General features: G+C 39.1%; 1 protein-coding gene across 2 annotated transcripts in view; it reads left to right on the forward strand.

The window, feature by feature from the left end:
• The window catches only part of ABCC4 (ATP binding cassette subfamily C member 4 (PEL blood group)), a 156,930-nt gene that overhangs the window by 100,158 nt on the left and 37,787 nt on the right, over nucleotides 1–18,985 (forward strand). For both annotated transcript variants that reach the window (XM_072849979.1, XM_072849978.1), the window contains exons 21-25: nucleotides 7,563–7,713; nucleotides 8,351–8,470; nucleotides 12,349–12,459; nucleotides 13,936–14,036; nucleotides 16,219–16,410. In XM_072849979.1, the coding sequence (XP_072706080.1) occupies nucleotides 7,563–7,713; nucleotides 8,351–8,470; nucleotides 12,349–12,459; nucleotides 13,936–14,036; nucleotides 16,219–16,410 (675 nt within the window). The remainder of the gene's footprint in view (nucleotides 1–7,562; nucleotides 7,714–8,350; nucleotides 8,471–12,348; nucleotides 12,460–13,935; nucleotides 14,037–16,218; nucleotides 16,411–18,985) is intronic.

The raw sequence follows: 18,985 nt of genomic DNA on the forward strand, positions 1-18,985 counted from the left end.
TGTTCTACACTCTCTGATTAATGCTGTTTCCTCAAGCTACCATGTAAAATTGTGCTTGGCATCTGAGGTGTTCCACAGGAAGATATAACATATTTGTCATGGTACAAAGAGCGCTATAGTTTATGTGAATAGTTTTTGTGTGTGTGCCTTTTTTATCTTGGGAAAAGAACAGTGTAAGAATATAGCCAGGGACTTGTGTGTGCCTTTTTTTCCTTGGGAAGAGAACAGTGTAAGAATATAGCCAGGGACTGCAGACATTTACAGGAGAAGACGACAAACTTAACACTGCTGAACAACAAAACATATTAACTTTTTATATCATTTTTACAGGGAGGTCAGAATAAACTTATAACTAACTCTGTATAACTTCAAGAAGAGAACCTCTCACTTTTATATAGATCTTCATCGCCAAGTTGTGCCTTGCTGCCCATATCACTGAGAACACTTTTGTGCAGAAGTGCCTAGTGCACACAAGGTGCAATAGAAGAAAAGCAGTTGAGACAATCAAATTAAAGGTCCTCCTCAAGTTTTTACTGCTTATAAATAGAAAAATATATTGTCCACAGACATTTACAAGAATACATGTTGGCACTGTCCTTTCTTGTGTGACAGTATTGGTTTCCATGTACAGTGGGTATGAACAGGAGCTGCATGTAGAGATGCATAAGTACAGGCCATAGCTTTGGCTCTGATAAAAGCTTGTTTTTTCATGGAAAACCTGTATTATCTGGAAGTAACTTATTACCATGGCCAAAGGGCCCTGGCAACTAACTTCTTACATGAGTGAAGATGATTTATTATCAGAAGGAAAATAACCTCTATATGATGTAGGAATGTAATGCAGAGTTTTAAAGGATGAGTATTTTGAGTGTCTGGCAGAATCACAGAATCCGGAGCCTGATTATGCATCTGTTTCTAAAGCATCAATATTTGGAAGTCTCAGACAACATATGGACTGTGGTTTTTGAGAACTGCTATTGGGATCAAGACCTGCATAAGATAATTAAGCCTGTTGGCCCAGGGTGCCCAGAAAGCCTATTTCTAGCCCTTGTTGTAGGGTAAGAGATTATTGATGATAGGATGCTGTTTAAATACAACAGAATGGTGGCAGTGCCAGTGTATTAAAGGAGACACCCTTTTTATTATAAGGTCACTTGTTAAAGAACAATTGGACACAGTTTGCCATGATCTCAAACAAATATTACGGCTTCTCACTTAATGGCAAAATGCATGCCAAGTGAAATGAAAGACCATGTTGGTGGCACAGAAAACATTTGCCCTGAGGAGCTAAGTATATGCTTGTTCACTTGGAAAAACAATGATCCAGAAAGACTATCTTACAGAGACAAGAGCAAATAGAAGGTACTAGCATTAAGGATGTGATTGGGAATTTTGAATACATTTCTGTGGTATATCTGACAGATGTATTCAGCCCATTTGCAGTGACATATGGATTTAGTGAGGTAACTTCTCGTCGACTAATTGCAAATAGCAGGATTCAGAGGAGGAGAAGGGTGTCTTGCAGAAGATAAGAGGAGCTTGCTGTTTTTGAAGCTTTTAGAGCTGGCAGTATTTAGTTCCTACCTTTTTCTTCCACTCAGTTTATCTGAAATTACAATTTTCATTTCTTTCCCTAGCTGTGCCTTTTTTTCCCCTTTCAATGCATTGGTTGTGTTGTCTTTATATTCCAAATTTTCTCATGGATGAACATTTTCCTAAAGCTGAATTAACACTGACTGAGACCTGTCATTCCTGTCAAAGATTGCTGTCACTGGTTGCTTCAGAAAAGGACGACATCTGAGATGTCTTTTAAATATTGGAGTTATGTGCAACACTTTTTCTCCTGTACTCATAAGTCTTCATTGCTTTTTCTCTCAAGACAAATCTGTTCCTGACAGTTTGATGCAAGCAATAGTATAAATAGCCATATGTACTTTTTTTAACCAGTTCCGAAAGAAAACCCATAAATTTTCTTAAAAAGGTAGTTTAAAGACAAGACTACATGACTCAACTTGGCCACTTTAAGTGAGTAAAACAAAGTAGAGCTGTTTAGGTACTAGGATTACGGCACAAAGGTAACGGGTTTCTATTTGAATGTTTCCTGGGGGTTTTTTTTGTAATAAAGGAGAAAAAAACGCAAAAAATCAGCGATGTGGTTCGATATGCTGCTCTGGATGCAGCTGGCCCGAGTAAAATGTTTATCACTCTGATCTGCTCATTGCAATGTCTTCTCCCTAGGGAAGCTTGTCCTTCGGTGTGCCAGTGTAACCAGCCGCCTGTGCAGTTGTGCTTTGGACTGACTGTCCTGCAGCTCTGTTAAACAGTCTGGTTTGAAAAAGCGTGTTGGGGGAAAAAAGAAAAGTGTTCGAGGAAAAATAAAATGTCAGAACTGGATTAGGGATTGATTGTGCGTGCAGTTATTTGGCAGAACCAACGAGGAAATAATTTTAGTCAGGGAGGGGAGGAGGAGGAAAGGTGATGCCAAGCAAGTATGAACAGAGTAGGGTTTTGTAGTTTCTTGACCTGGCTTTACTTCAGAGAGCACAGCCTGACTGAGGGTGCTCTAAGTTAATGCAGTTAAGGTTGCAAACTTGAAATCCAGGATATGCAGGATATGTACTGTTGCTATTATTAAATTAGTATGGCTTCATGGCAGTGTCCATGGGCTAATATAATCCTTGGGAGTGCATATTGGGGTCCAGGGAGTCGGAGTCTGGGGGTGAGGTGTGTTTGACTTCTGCTTAAATATTGGTAAAATCGGTCCTGAAACACCACAGTTCTTGGGTGGGCTTTGACTGCAGATTCAGCCATCAAAATTTAGGTATCTGCTTGTTGGGCTTTAGATGCTTACTTTGCTGTAGTCAGAGGGCACCTAGTCAGTACAGTTAGTGGACCCCCGAGAAATATTCAACCATAGGGTAACTAGGTATCCACTTAAAGGTTAGCTGAATGACTTTCTAAACTCAGCCAAATAGGACAGGAGCTTCGCTATGTAGGTCACGTGTAGACTCCCACATTCAGGTTTCTGAGTCTCAAATACCATCCCGTAGGCTCCGCTCATTCATTAGAGATCCTACCAGGTCATGAGGTGCAAGTCCAGAATGGTGTGATTCCTACAGTAGTAGCTGCTGTATCATAGCTGTCAAACCCAGCTTGGCATCACACATCACACTAGGCACTTGCACAGACACACAACTGCATGGTACCCCTTATGCGTATATTTTATAAGAGATGCTGAAACAAATTGTAGGGTCCATTAAAAAAAAAAGAAAAAAAAAAAGGAAAATTTCTTTTTGAAGGATGGAAGAAAATGGAAGACCTCAAAGATCTCACTCTGTTGAGCTCATTAGAGAGAAGACAGAGGCGATTGATAGGTACTTTCACAAGGAGATAAAGAACTCTAAGAAGTGAGGGTACCTACGCACTGGAACAAAGTGTCGGCAGATCTGAGGGGTTCAAAACATCTCTATGTGAAGGCTGGGTGCCTTTTTCAAAGAAGTACTTGAGCCAAACATGAAATATTGAGCTCAGGGTATAACTGATTGGAATGGCAGTGATCTATAGGATGGAAGGGTAGACATTCTTACGAGACATCTTGAACTCTAAATTTTGCTTTTGCATTTTTGTCCTGTCAAAGTTATTAAATGACTTCAAATGGCTTACAGTTTGTTGTAAGATTTGTAACATTATATAAATGGTATAGTTTCTGCAAGAAAGGGAAAAGCTTATAGCTTGTGACTTATGTATGGCTTATAGCATGTAATTCCTATGTTTTTCCAGATTTTTATGGGGTTTTTTCGTATTCTTTCTTTACTTCACGTTAAATGCTTTTCTGTTGTGTGGCTGTGGTACAGAAATACCTTGTTCTTCCTAGATCAAGACCTGTTTGAGGTAGAAACTCCAGGATATCACTCTCGGCACCTATAAGAATTACGAATATGTAGATCATCAGAAGATGAAGGGAAAGTACATGTTTCGCAAGTGAATGTGCTGATCAGAGCATTCACTTCCCCAGAGGGTTATAGGAGGGTATGCTTGCTCCTTAGTAAGAGACAGTAAGACAAGAGATTTCTTGAGGAAAAATAAGCCACAGTGAATGGAATGACTGACAAAAGCATGAAGGGAAATCTCTCAGGACTCTTGCAAGCAAGAGGGTGACTCCAACAGAAACAGCACGTGCTTTCCTGTACTCCAGGGATAGAGTACGTGCAGTCTGTGAGTGGGAGATTCTTCTTTCTCCAGGGAAACTGAAGCAGATTTCAAGGTGGACATTCAGCAATATGACTCCATTTGGAAGCAAATTAGATTTGTCCTTCCAGGTCTCTTCAGTCTCGGTAGCCTGTGCATCTGTTGTCTTTTGTGTAAGGTGGCCTTGTTTCCAATACTGTGCAATAGCTATAAAATGTAATTAATCAACTCCTTTTTTTTAAAATTTGGCTATTGTTTTCTGCATGGTCATTACAGAAGACTCTTAAATGCTAAAATTAAGAAATATGGTAAAAGATGCTGATTATGTAGGCCATATTTCTTTACATAGGGAAATCTTGCATGCTTACAATTTTCAGTTGTAAGCTGATTCTACTAGACAAGGTCTATATATCCAGTCCTGAGCATTTCTTGCTGTGCAAACTGAATAGCTAGCTCACTGCTTGTCTCCAGGGAGGAGAGCCATCAGACTGCACGTGTTATCGTTATCATCAGCCTACTGATTATCTTGGGTCCTCCTGCTTGCATGCAGTGAATCTACTAGAAGTTGGGGCAGTCTCCAGCTGAAGAGGTTAGTTGTCTCTTGTGAAATTTGGGAACTAAAACCTTTGCCTTACCTCACGCAGTAACTACATGATTACAGTCTGCAAATGGTTGTGTCTGGCTTTCAGACTACTTCATTAAGAGTTAATTTATATGCAAGTTTGGTTTTCCAAAAAAACAACACACATGACTGATCCACCCTATCATAAATTTTTATAATGATAAGGTGGTGCAGGCTCATCTAAAATTCCTTCCAAAGGCGGTGTCAGATTTTTACTTTAGTCATCCTAACCATCTTTTCCTTCCCTGTATTTTCACCGTAGCAAGGCTTTGTTTACATGAGCTGGATCCTAATAGTTCTACTCCCACTCCCACCCCCACTGGCACTTTGCAACATATTGTAGATTATCATCACTAAAACTTCAGTTTGGCTTTTTCATTTTTTATTAAGAAACATTTTATTTTCCTCAGAATTCTTTTCCTTGAAGCAGCTTTCCTCAGTACTTCACTTCAGGTTTGCAGCTGATGGTATGAGGAGGCAGAAGTACTTCAGAGACGGCTTTTTTGTGACTGTCTAGGAGGTGGCGGAGGGAGAAGGGGAAGGCAGCAGGTGTATAAAGCAGATTTGAGAGTGAGTTGTCAGAAGGAAGGAACAGACTTCAATCTCTGTTTGCCATTGAGGATGGAGGTGGGGGAGCCTTTAGAAATTACCTAGCGTGTGGATGGCTGACAGGCTTGGCAGAGGCCATGAGCAGTACTGGGAAAAACAGTGACCTAGACAGGAGAAAATTTGGAGGTCACGAATCTTTATTTCCCTTCTCATCCCACGATAAAAATGAAATATGCTTACAGGGTTTTAAAGAATGCCAGAGAAGTAGAAGGTAGAGAAGGGCTGATGGCAGCACTGGTGAGGAATCGGGGTGCTTTGGCTTGCTTTGTGCTGACATAACCATGTGCATAACTGATCCAAGTGAAATACCATGCACCTTCGCTGCCACCTTACCTCCTTGTGATGAAACGTAGGTAAAATGTTTGCAGTCTACTGTATGTATCCAGAAGGTCAAACAACACGATGTCAACACCTTAACCCACAGATGAGCACTGTACTGGTAATGCAGCTTCCTTGGGAGCTCCTACCCCATTCCTACCCTATAGCTATTTTCCTTAATAGATTTATGAGACCCTATAATGTGCTTTCAGGATCTGTGAGATGCCAGGCTGTTACGCTGATAAATCTTCTATCACGAGCTAAGATCTTGCCTAGAGCCGAAGACTGAATTGTGCTGACTCATGCAGTTGTAATGCGTAAGGTGTGTGGGTTTGCTGTTTGGTCAGGTGAAATTAGGGTAAAGTCAGAGAAGCCTCAAGAAAAAACAGATGTAGGGGAAAAGGTTGTGCTTGGTTTTGGCTTTAGAGCATGTGTGTGTGGGTTACCAGAAGCGCAACAGGAAATGCAATGTTTCCTAGGGACTTCCATTGAAAGTGTTTGAAAATCCAGGTCGCTCTCTGGTATCCCACCTTAGCTGATGTGTTGCTTAACTTTTCCAACTCAATGCACAGATAAAGGGACAGAAGCCTTTTTGCTGTAAGACACACGTTCTCAGGACCCAGTGGTCACTAATGCATTTTTGGCATCCAAAAATCAGGCAGCCACAAAGTTCAGCTGGAATCTACTTGTGCGTCGTATGGGATGATGAAGAAGGTGGCTCCTCTACAGTCCATAAAATGGAGACTTTTTAGAAAATATTGTCATTTCTAAGGAATTTGTTAATGAAAAAAATACAGGAATTTAGTGTTGAGCTAGAATTTCAGTTGTCTAGTTTTTGTATAGGGTGGGTGTCTTGGGGGGGGGGGGGGGGTCGTCCCTTTTTTAAGGAGCAAATGGCACACCCTGATTTCAGTACGCCAGGACTCCTGGCATGCATACATATACAGCTGATGTTCTGAAATAAATTTGTGTGCAAATACTGCTTTTCATAGTGTATTCAAACTGAAAGTTTATGTGAAGGATGTGAAGTGGTCTGCAGGAAATGTGACTTTGAATTCAGAAAGTTGGTCCGGGATCCACTGTCCTAAGCAACAAAGCTTCATTCCACATTATATCTAGTTTTCTAAGAGTAAATTCAGGTTTAGCCCAGCTGTTCTTCTCATACTCTTAAGTAAACCTGGTAAAATGAGCCTCTTGTGACACTTACCCTTGCAGTGTTTGATGTTTTCGTCTTATTTGTAACTTTCCCAATGCAATCCTTTAGGAAGAGAAAGCTCACTTTCTCTGATATTGGGTTTTCTTTTTAAATGGGACAAAGTTTTTTTTTTTTAGGAAAAAAGTTACAAGTCTGTGTTGAAAGTCAGTCTTCCAGCTGTCAAGTCTTTCAACTGAAAGTCAGTCTTTCACCAGTTTCTTTTTACCTGGAGTGAAAAAATATATCCCTGATTCACCGTATGGCTTGGATCCATTAAAGATTAGTTGTCTATTTTATTAATCATCTATTATTTTGTTACAGCAGTCACAGAATAGTCCACAAAGTAAGACACTAATGTTCAGTCAACCAGTTTTGTAAAGGCATTTCTTAAAGAACAAATAATGCAAAAGAAAACCATAAACTGCACAATTAGTCAAATTAGGTATTACTGTAATTTCTTCAAGTTGCTTAAAAATAGATGTCGCTCATGTTATACAATGCATCCGCTCTTAAATTTGGTAGTTATGTTTAAATATTTAAGTGTTTCAATAGTGTTAAATAGTTTTATACTTGTTCTAAATTAAATTCTTCTGGCAAAGAGTTTTTTATTTTGTTTCTATTGTGTTGCAGACTCTCCTACAGATTTTTGGTGTGGTGGCTGTGGCTGTGGCAGTGATTCCTTGGATACTCATCCCCTTAATTCCACTATTTATTCTTTTCATTTTTCTTCGACGATATTTCTTAGACACTTCAAGAGATATTAAACGTCTAGAATCCACAAGTATGTAGTTTGGCAGGATTTAATGTTAGTTTGAACCATGCTTATTATTATGTGAAATGCTAGTATTTTATAGACAATCCATCAAAGATTTTTTTTTTCTTTTGCTATGCAAATAACTTCCTTATTGCCTTGGTTCTCAGCTAGTGAATTACATGCTTAACTCCTGTTTTGCGTAATGATAAGCCTTAGGTATGTCAGTTTAACTATCTGTAAGTAAAGCTAGTTAAGAACATACTAAGTTGCTGGTCTTTGGGACCTTGCATGCACATACTAATGGTGTTTCTGACCTAATCTGACTCTTGTGCCTGACTTTAGCTTGACTATGATATGAAATATTAAGCATTATGAATAACAAACATGGGTGCCTCATGTCATTAATAAAGCTCAAAGAATTTATTCAGTGACAGTTATTGTTAAAAACTTAAGACATTTTTGTATAAATTAATCTGTCTGGCTGTCTGTCTGATTCTAATTGAGTAAGAGGACTTTGGTTAAAGATATCGCATATTTATTCTAAAAGGATGCAGTACAGTAACTTGTATGGTTAAATATAAAGTAGTAGGATTAAAGATTAGTGTGGTACAAAAAGAATTAAATGTTTCAGCTATTGCTAAGTTACTCTCATTTCTCTTTGTAGCTCGAAGTCCAGTGTTCTCCCACTTGTCGTCATCTCTTCAGGGACTTTGGACTATTCGGGCTTTGAAAGCAGAGGAAAGATTTCAAAAATTATTTGATGCACACCAAGACCTCCACTCAGGTTTGCGATGAATTGACATGAGAAATCAAATACTTTGCTCTGTAGGAGGGAAATATCTTATGCCCTCAGTGACATGTATGTAATGTACATTAAAATCAGTAGGAGCTGTGCGTTTGTCTCTTTAGGGTAAAATTTCTTTATTATTAACTCTCTCTATTCTTTAAGTGGTTATCTGTCTAGATTTTGAGAGTTTACTTTGGGCTGTAATATAATTTGAGATACCCACACATATGTTTTAACAACCTCTAAGATAAACATTTTAAAGTATGCCTGATAAGAATATTTAAAGAATCATTTTTGACATTTTCCTGGATTCCATCTTTAAAAAGAGAGAGAGAGGGGGAAACAAGCTATATTATGAAGCATTTAATATTAGGTAGTGTGCTAGGAGTGGGAAGAGATGATTAATATAAACCATCTTGGAAGAGTTTCATAAATCTCGCTTCTTTTTTACTTTGAGCAGCTTTCAGGGCTCCAATATAATATACCGTATTAACATGACCAGAAGGTGTAAAATATTATTATTCTGCAAGCATAAGTAATATAATTCAGGTTTGCACTGTGATTCTTTACCTTCTGTCAATTAAATGTTCTCTATTACAATGTTTTTCAAGATGCAGCAGAATGCAAGTTTGCAATTTTGTGTTTGTTAGATAAGATCTTGAATTTTCTCTGTCGTAAGACATACAAATACAGTCTATGGCTTTTTTGTAATTTATAGACTTATAAGGCTTCAGACCAGTTGATCTTTTGTGAAGTACAGTTTATCACAGGCTGTAGAATCATGCGCAGTGACCTCCGCGTTGAGCCCAGTAACTTGTGACCGGGCAAACATATCTTCCAGGGAGGCACCTCTAGCTTTGAATTCCCCATTTCTTAATATTTTCAAGTCACTAGTTATCTGACTGAATCAATTTTACAGTAGCTGATAATAAGGGAATACAAAGTTGTTTTTTAAGCTTTGCATTAAAAGACATCTTTAGTCGATAAACTGCATATAAAAGTTTCACTATACAAAGAGGACCGTGACCTTTAAAATAAATATTTTCTTGTATTTTAAGGTCAGATCTAAGGAACATAAACACACTGTTTTCCAGTCGATTTTATGCATCTCTCTAACAAAATTGTCAGTAACACGCCTCCTGGGCTTTTGAGATAGAGCTTCAGTGCTTATAGTCGCACTCTTTTGTGTACCTACGTGCTTCATCTTGGTGCCTTTCCCACCAGAGTATTTGGGGTATACCAGCTTGCTTAGTGTGTGTGTGGTTTTTGGTCCTTGGAGGGAATATGAGCCAGCAGTGTGCCTGGGCAGTAAAGAAGGCCAACAACATCTGGGCTGTATTAACAGGAGCACAGCCAGTGGAAGGAGGGAAGTGATTATCCCCCTCTGCACTTGTTAGCCCACATCTGGAATATTGCATCCAGTTTTGGACCCCCAGATACAGGAAACACTAACAAACTGGTGTGAGTTCAGTGGAGGGGCCACTAAGATGGTCAGGAGGCCAACAGGAGAGATCTCCCTGTGAGGAGAGGCGGAGGAAACTGGGCTTGTTCAACTCGCAGAAGAGAAGGCTTAGAGGATTTAATAGCTGCCTTCCAGTACCTGCAAGGACGTTACCAAAAAGATAGTTAGGCTCTTCACAGTGGTACATGGTGGGAGGAGCAAGAAAATGGGTATAAGTTGCAACAAGAGAGGTTTAACCTGGATACAAGGAAAAACTTTTTCACCATGAGGACAGTCAAGCAGAGGAACAGGTTGCCCAGAGACACTGTGCAGGCTCCATCCATGGAGATTTTCAAGACCTGAACTGCATAAAGCCTGGAGCAACATAGTCTGACCTCAGAGCTGACTCTGCTTTGAGCAGGAGGTTGAACTAGAGACCTCCCGAGATTGCTTCCGCCCTGAATGATTCTTTGATACTATGTGTGTGCAAGCAATAGCCAATAGAAGAGGATACCTTTCATACTAGCTCACGAAGTTGGAGCCCTGGGTTCTTAAGTCTCCCAAAGACTTTTAAATTTTTCCCTGCATTGCAGAAAGCTCTCCCAACAAGCAATGGTTTTGTTTAGTGCTTTTGGCTGGAGAGGTGTCCTCCTTTCTATTTAGGGCTGAGCCTGGGAAACAGGACACTCGCTTCAAACCCTCTTTCAGGAATGCCTATGAATTTGATATTAAATAATCTTTAGATTAAAAATATCTAAAAGGCATGCTGAGGTTTGACCAAACCTAAGTTTCCTTCCTGCCAGTGCAGCATGTCTATAAGCAAGCTCATGAGTTATCAGAAGTTACACCATGATGAGTCTTTGTTAGTCCCCATGATTGCCATATTTTTTCCTGCATGCAGGGACCCTGGTTACATAGGGAGGTTGCAGAATGACCCATCTCAAGCTGGCAGTTTAGTGCACCTTCCTGGACAATAGGATCAACGGAGCAAAACCTTGCGGCTGAAAAATCTACAACCCAAGTGTCCCATTTCTTAGTCTTACAATTACACTATTGCACCAAAAATGACCTTTTATGTCACCAGGAAGCTGCCATAAACTGTTTCCAGGGACGCTCGGCTCCTGGGTTTCGGAGAGGTACCTAAATTATCATGGTGATTCAGTTTCTGGAACTAGGTTTGTGACTTGATGCAGCACTCTCTTCTGCGTATGTCGTCCCGTGTGCCTAGGCGTATGACTGTCCATTAGACCACATCAAATGTCTTGTTTAATGAAACCAGCTTCTAAATGTGTGGTCAGGCATATGCAGTTAGAGTTGATGTAAATGGGACTAAGAGGTTACCAGCTCTGTACCTTACCTGGCTGCCTCTTGTCATCCTCGCTCTTTCTCTCTGCTGCCTTCCAGAAGTTACATGGAATTCTGTTGGCTGAATTGTTTATTTGATCACTCTGTAGTCTGGCTATCCAAAATGATCTGGCTTAAAACCAGACTTACCTCCTCCCTTTTTTTGTAAAAGGGAGGATTTTTTTAGTTTGAATCTTTCCCAGCACTGGGCTAAGGAACAGTGAAACAGTTGAAACAGCACTGATCTTTAGCATGGAATAATGACAAGCAATGCAGAAAGGGTTGGAATGGTAACCTTCTGCTGTGACTTGTTAGCAGCTGGAACAATTCATCTGACTGCAGCCTAAGCAATAAATAATGCCATACTTTGTTATGGCTACTTGACTTCTGTTTTTGGCCCTGAATTCAAACACTTTGCCTTCTGTATTGCAATGTCTTTTGCTGCTGTCGCCTGTATCTTGTACTGTAGCATATGTATCTGGGATGGAATTTAGCACCAAATTGTGGACACCTGGATGTGAGAGCCCAGTGGAGATGTCCACTTGTGAGCTTCTCCAAAAGTAGATAGGCGCTTTTAGTCAATTGAATAGCTCTGTAGCTCCACTGGCTGTATTGAATAGCTCTTACGGGAGCTTAACCAGATGCAGCTGCCTTCTAAAGACTTGGCTCTGACAGTTCTGTTGTGATATGTTCTAGCTAAAAGCTGGACAGTAGTCCAGCTACAGCAGATGTAGTTGTACTTCTGCTTTCTGTATAAGACTCCCAAGCCCACTAGAGTTGAAAAAAGGCTTTCATTTTAAATAAATGGACCATGCTTCAGGCTTTGACTGTTTTTCTTTTTCTTCCTATTACCATTTCTTATACTAGCTGTGGTTGCTATTAGTGTGAAAACTAGGTTAGACCATTTCAGGAAAACTGGACAATATTCTAATTGTCATCAGTCCATACAGACATGCACTTGAAGATGGCAACGTTTTCTTTTTTTTTTTTTAACAACTTATAATATCAACATGAACTAATTTAATAATAATTATACAGCTTAGTTTTCTAATAATCCACTGTTCTTATGTCTTTGTAAAATATACTTTAGAGGCCTGGTTTCTGTTTTTGACGACCTCGAGGTGGTTTGCTGTGCGTCTGGATGCCATCTGTGCCATTTTTGTTATAGTGGTTGCTTTTGGTTCCCTGCTTCTCGCCAAGAGTAAGTACAGATGTTAGAAAAAGTTTACTCAGTAATTACCATGTATAGTAATGTCTAATTCTTTTTCATAGTTTGCTGTTTCTAATTGTTTAAGGACTGTAATTAAGTTAAATGTTTTTTTCTAGATCATGATCTCTTCCTCAGTCTAGGGCACTGGGGCTGTATCTGCTTTCCTGCAAATACTGGAGGCAGTTCAGACATCTTCCGGCTTAGGCATGCATCTACCATTATCCCCAAATGTGCAAGGAGACTTGCAGATCCATAGTCTTCACTTTTGAGATTCTGGCTTTCAGAGCAATAACAACAAATAAATCTTTTTCTTTTTCCCCACCTTTGCCTTTCTTTTTTGGGCCTACAGGGCTTTGCTTTTCATACTGAAACACCCACAGAGCAGCTTCTTAACAACATTTTTCCTTTCTACACATGGCACAGTAGGCCAAAAGGCAAGCTAAAATTCCTAGGGATACTCTTCTAATATCTTGGATCAGCAGGACAGGCCAGTTCCAGAAAGAAATTCGCCTCATAATAATATATTTTATGTTCACTGTCACTCATGAACTGTCATTAGTGTATGCATCATCCAGGATGTAATTGGGTTAGATGTACTAGAATGAGATAGTCATCTAAAATATGAAGGAAGAAGTAATTATCTTGGACATGAAAATTAGTGCTAATTTGCTGGTTTTGTTTCTTTTCTTTTTCCTTTGGATAAGTTCTGTATATGCATGTGTGTGTTAAAATTTGAACACTCTGTGCTGCTGAACACTGAAAATTTTGAGCTAGGTTTGATGTTATTAGAATGCAAAAAGACAAGTCAAAACAATAGTCCTGAATCTTTCCTTGCCTCTGGATAAGGAGTAGCTCTCTTGAAGTCAATAGAGCTATGCTAGGATAAAATTAAAGTAAGTCAGAGGGCAATCATGCTTAATATTGGGGCAGACAGAATTCATTTGTTTTGTGAGAGTAGACCCACTGAACACAATAAACGCTTATATAAATAGGGGAAGAAATATTCTGTCCTGTTATTTTATCTGATCACTTAGAAGAGTACAAAGTTGATGTAAATGTTCATAACTTATTTTGAAATCACTTTATGCTCATTTTTTGCTTAGGTTTAGGGGCTGATCTAATTCCCTTAGAAAAAAGTGAAAAGTTACTAATGCTCAGCCAGATAGGGATGACCCTAACAAGTCTTGAGACTGAACTTCAGTTTTTAGACAAAATGCCAGGCCAAGGAGAATTAGGATTAGCTTTTCAAATATACAGACAATTTCCAAAACGTACCAAAAAAAATGCAGCAAGTAGCTGTTCTGCCTGGAGCTACTCATTGCACAGATGGCAAGTACAGTGTAACCAAACAAAATTCTGGCTGTGATGCTTCCATCATATAAGTAACCTCATGAAAGGGAAGTTAACTAGAGTTTTGTGTAATTACCAGTGTACCTATTTGATTCTCTTTTTTTCTTTGTTCTGCAGCTTTGAATGCAGGACAGGTTGGTTTGGCGCTATCCTACGCAATCACCCTCATGGGAACATTCCAGTGGGGTGTTAGACAAAGTGCTGAAGTTGAAAACCTGGTAACGTTTATTTCTTCCTTTTCACCTCTTGGTTCATTTTCGTGGTTGTGACATGAGGCCTTAAGGATGGGATTCTTCTTAATTAACTTAGGACGTTAATACCTTAGCAAGCGATTGAGGCACCACTTAGAGTCTGTAAAGAAAAATAGCCTCTTCTAGGGTATAATTTGTCTGACTGATTTTGAATGTCTATTGAGATGAATTGTGCCCAGTGACTGTTCCTCTCCATTCATACTAAGGGAGGCTTTATACTCTCCCTTTACAGCAGAAAGGAGACTGTCTAGTCACAGTGTAGACAATTGCACTGCAACTCACTAAAATTACAAGAAATTAATCCCTCTCTATAAGTAAGATTTTTTTTAATTATTGTTTTTAGATTTGGGATTTTTAATATATTATTATATATTATTGCATTTAAAAAATTGATTTATATCCCTTATGGCTTTTTTTAGGGTCCTGTTAATTCGTTGTAAAGGCTTATATGTTCTTAATTTGTTGCAAGTTAACAAACACTTGAAAGTATTTGTTTATTGTCAGCTGAGAGGATTGTGTGTTTTCCAAAAATATATAAAGTAAAACACCTTCCACCAATTTACAATATTTACTAGTATGTTCTAGTTTGCTTATTTACTTTTTTAAGTTAATATATAAGAAAAAAAAGACTATAAAAAGGACATACTGAGCATAGACCTGGGGTTTTTTGTGTTGTGTTGACAGCTGAAGGTTACTTGTAATTATGATTTGCTGACCATAGTCTAGGAAATGCATGTAGTCCTTTTGTAGAAGTTACAAAGCCATGTTCAATAACAGATAAAATTAATAATAATGTTAGATTTGTATTTTTTTGTCTAGCACATTGCTTCTTCAGAGCATTTTTCAGACATGAATGAACTAGTGGTGACAGACTTTGGTGAGAAATGGGAAGAAAGCTTTCAGGTTTTTTCATACCAGTTGGGAAGTTTTTGGAAGTGTCAATCTGTGGGACTCTCTTATGTAGTGAGTTACTCTCTTGGAGGCTGTGATTCAGAAATACTTTGCAGGAGAAAGGCTTGCCATTCACTAAGCTGGCTTTGATGTGGAATGTTGATCATTTTATGGAGCTAATGATTACCATTGACGACTTTGACAGGTGGACATCCACCAAAAATCCCTTGTTATTAAAGGCTGACTGCATTTGGGGGAGGCAAGAACATTTCCTCTCTACTCTACTCTGTCACTCCTTCCTTACATGTTTTTCCTAGGAGCTTATTTTGTAATGTGGAAAGCATAGGTGGCAATGAGGTCAGAGAACTTGCTGCCTGGTGACCTCTGCCCTTAAAGCCACTCCAGGCAAGATAAGCCTACTGGATATCTTTATGACTTCTTTTTTTCAGAATTCATCTATGAGCAGATACAGTTAAATAAAATTAATTGTATTGAGAAGATGTATGGGTGAGGATGTGCACCAGAACCTAAACAGAACTTTTATTATTTGCTCAAGGGGAAAAAAGTGTCTAGATACCTCAACTTCTGATTCTCTTCCTTCCCGTAAGATTAGAGGCATCAGCAAATATTGCAGTTTCTTTCGTATCTGGCATAAAATACATAGAAAAATAAGTTTTATTGCATATAAGCCATTAATAATATGGTGACAGCTATCTTGGATTGTGGAGTTGCTTGTGACAAACTTATTTAAAGATTTGCTGGGGGTGAGCTCAGTGGTAATGATGAGAACAAAAAAAGGGATGATGAAGCCAGTAACTTGATGCTCGTAGCTATCGTGGGTCTGCCTGTAGCTCACATGGCAGCTTTGTCTTCCTGGCACACAATGAAACAGTGTCATCTTAGCCAAGACTGACAGACAACTCTCGTAGCTTAAATTTCTTAATACTTATGCACATTCTTAGATTTGTAATTAATCCCACTGATTAAAAATGAATGCTTATGTACAGATTTATGTATCATGATAGATTTGGGTCTGTAGTAGGACATGAGATGCATTCTTTCCACTTTTTCAGTTGTATAAACTAGGCATAGGATGGTACCAAATACTCTTATCTGTGCTTAAAAGAAAAATTCTGGAATACTTTGCATTGAATCTTCATAGTAAAAATACACAAACACACATATACATGCATGCAATATTTTTAATATATGCAATAAGCTGAAATTTATGTATATATATCTTCTTTCCTCCCCTTAGATGATATCAGTAGAAAGAGTAATGGAATACACAGAACTTGAAAAAGAAGCTCCTTGGGAGACCAACAAGCATCCACCACCTGAATGGCCAAGCCAAGGAATGATAGCATTTGAAAATGTTAACTTCACTTACAGTCTAGATGGACCTTTGGTGTTAAGACATTTGTCTGTTTTAATTAAACCAAAAGAAAAGGTATGTATATGGCTGTCTTTGGCCATTCACAGAAATTAAGCAAAGATGTTAAGTTGACAAGAAGCTGTGTGATAAAAATACATTATCAAATATATGGACGTTAGAAAATTAGTAAGTGTTCTTTAAAAAAATAAGCCTTAGTCATATTTAATAGCAAAAGTTGGAGCCTATTTATTTCCTGTAAATGTAGCATAAATGTGTCTGAGAACATGACATTTCTGTCTGTCAAAACAAAGGGTTAAATATATTCAATAATTTTCTGGTAAAATTGGGGTTTAATCAGAAAATGGCAGACATTCAAAATACAGACTAAGCCCAAAATGTTTGTTCAAATCCAAAGCAAATGGAGTTGCATTAGGAAATTGGGGATTCAGTAGAGGGAACGTAAATGGAACGAAGGGTGTCAACACACAAGGTAAGCAGAGACAATTGAAAATAAGGAATGTACGCGCTCTTGTACAGAGCCCCAAATGGAAGAGAGAAGAAAGAAATACAAATCAGTTGCAAAAGTTTTGAATTGGGGATTTTATTTCAGTTCCTTTCGGCTACCAATCCAATTAAATGTTGCCATTAATTAGATTGGTAGCCAAAAGAAACATAGAAATAAAACTCTTCCTCCCCTGCAAATTTGACTCTTCCTCCCCAATTTTGACACCAGCCCAATTGAAAGAGTGCTGCAGGGAAGGTCTCCCCCACAGACAAAATTAAATTAGAGCCCTGCAGTGCTAATTCATGCTTTGCTACATTTCAAATGCACGTGTACTTTTTTGATTAGGATATCTTCACTAAGAGGCTGGTTCAACTCTTTACAATCATTGCCCTGGCCTCATTTGTAGCATGCTTTTCCATTCAGTCCCAAACCTGTTTCGTTGCTCAAGTGGACCTTTTTAATAACATGCATGTTACCAGAATGCAACCCAACTTTGCTGCACGGAGATGATCTCATGGAATTAGGTATGGGTGAGTTAAAAATGGTGTTTAAGAAGAAGAGCAAAAGGGAAGTCTATCTGCTAGCTACTTTTCTTGCCTATGGGCCCTCTCTTTAGCTGTTATATATCACTCCAATGTAATAGCAGACAGGAAGATTTCTTAGTGAGAGACAGAAATAAAATAAAAACTGGAAGCAAGAGATATTAGCAGTGTGTGACTCAGTCCTTGGTGGGGGCAGGAGAGGGAGGGATGACTGGGGGTATTTATTTTTGCTGAGTGGTTATGCTGTGGTTTTGTCATCCTGAAGTGAATTTGCCCAGCTTGAAACTATTGCCAAGAACTTAGTGTTTGTTTTCTATGATGTTTTGCACAATACTGCAGTAGACTGCCACTGTGGAAAATAAATCTCCCGAGCATTTGTGCTCCTTATATTGGTTTTTAATTATGGAGAAGCGTCTCTTCAGAACCAGATTTCCAGATCCGCTAGAGATTCTGCCCAAGCGGCTGTCAGTGAGAGCTCTTATGCCTGTTCAGGCCCCTGCCTCATACAGACTTCTGGTGGCTGCAGTGCCACTGACAGGATGAATGGGTTTAAGCTTCTGCCGTGCTTGTAGTTTTTCTTGCAGCCACCCCAGCACCTAGTTTGGGAAGCTGTAGATACAGTAAGAATAGAGGAGGTGATCACTGGCAGATCACTCGTGGGTTGGGGTCTCTTTTGAACTGCTTGTCTCAGTGTTCAGTACTTCCCTACAGTCAAAGCAGGCTAGGAAGGACCTTCTGTTTTAACCATCTTTGCTAACATAGCATAGTCTGCCGGAGACAGACCAGGGAGTACTCGCGTAAGGAGCTCTGTCAGCAGCTGGCTGTGATTAACCTCTTCAGTTACTATAGCTGCAGCAGGAGAAGGTTAGCATGTGCAGCCTTGGGTTTTAAACACCACTATCTTTGTTTTAGAGTGCTTATGAATGCTTATTGACTAACATATTGTTAAATGCACCTTGTCCTGACAGATCCTAAATCTGAGGGTATGGCTACATGAAAAAGTTAGGAGGGTGAGGGTCTAGATTTACGGCATGGCAGCTGTTCGTGTAAATGCTCTCACAGCGTAGCACGAAAGGGAGGTTGCCTGAGGGATAACAAAGACACAGGCAGTTTCAGTGGAGAGGCTGACATGCTGTAAATCTCACTCTCATTTTTTGTGCAGTTCTACTTTGAAGTACGAGTGACGCTTGAGTAATGATGAGCCCAGCGTAGCAGGTGTACTCCTGTGTATGGACATGGCTTACATCGGGCAACAAAATCCTGGCCATGTGATTCCTGTTAGGTGGCTGGGACTTGCATTTGCAGACCGTTGCTGCATTTGCACTGGCTATGAACATGGGCCTCTAAAGAATACAATGTATTAAAAAAATAAATAAATGTGTATACTGAGAGCTGTTTCAAATTCATGTCAATTTTCAGCAGCCTGTAGTCAATTGGACCAAAAATACAAATAGATTCCTTTAAATACTGAAGAGCATAGTCCTTTCATTTGATGCCAAACTGAAAGTGGGATTTTGACAATATGCAGAGCAGCTGCATTTTTATTTTAAGTATCAATGTATTTTTTATGTTTTTTCTTTATATCCTTAATACAATACTTTAT

This window comes from Ciconia boyciana, chromosome 1, assembly GCF_034638445.1.
Source record: "Ciconia boyciana chromosome 1, ASM3463844v1, whole genome shotgun sequence".
In the NCBI taxonomy this organism is placed as follows: Eukaryota; Metazoa; Chordata; class Aves; order Ciconiiformes; family Ciconiidae; genus Ciconia; species Ciconia boyciana.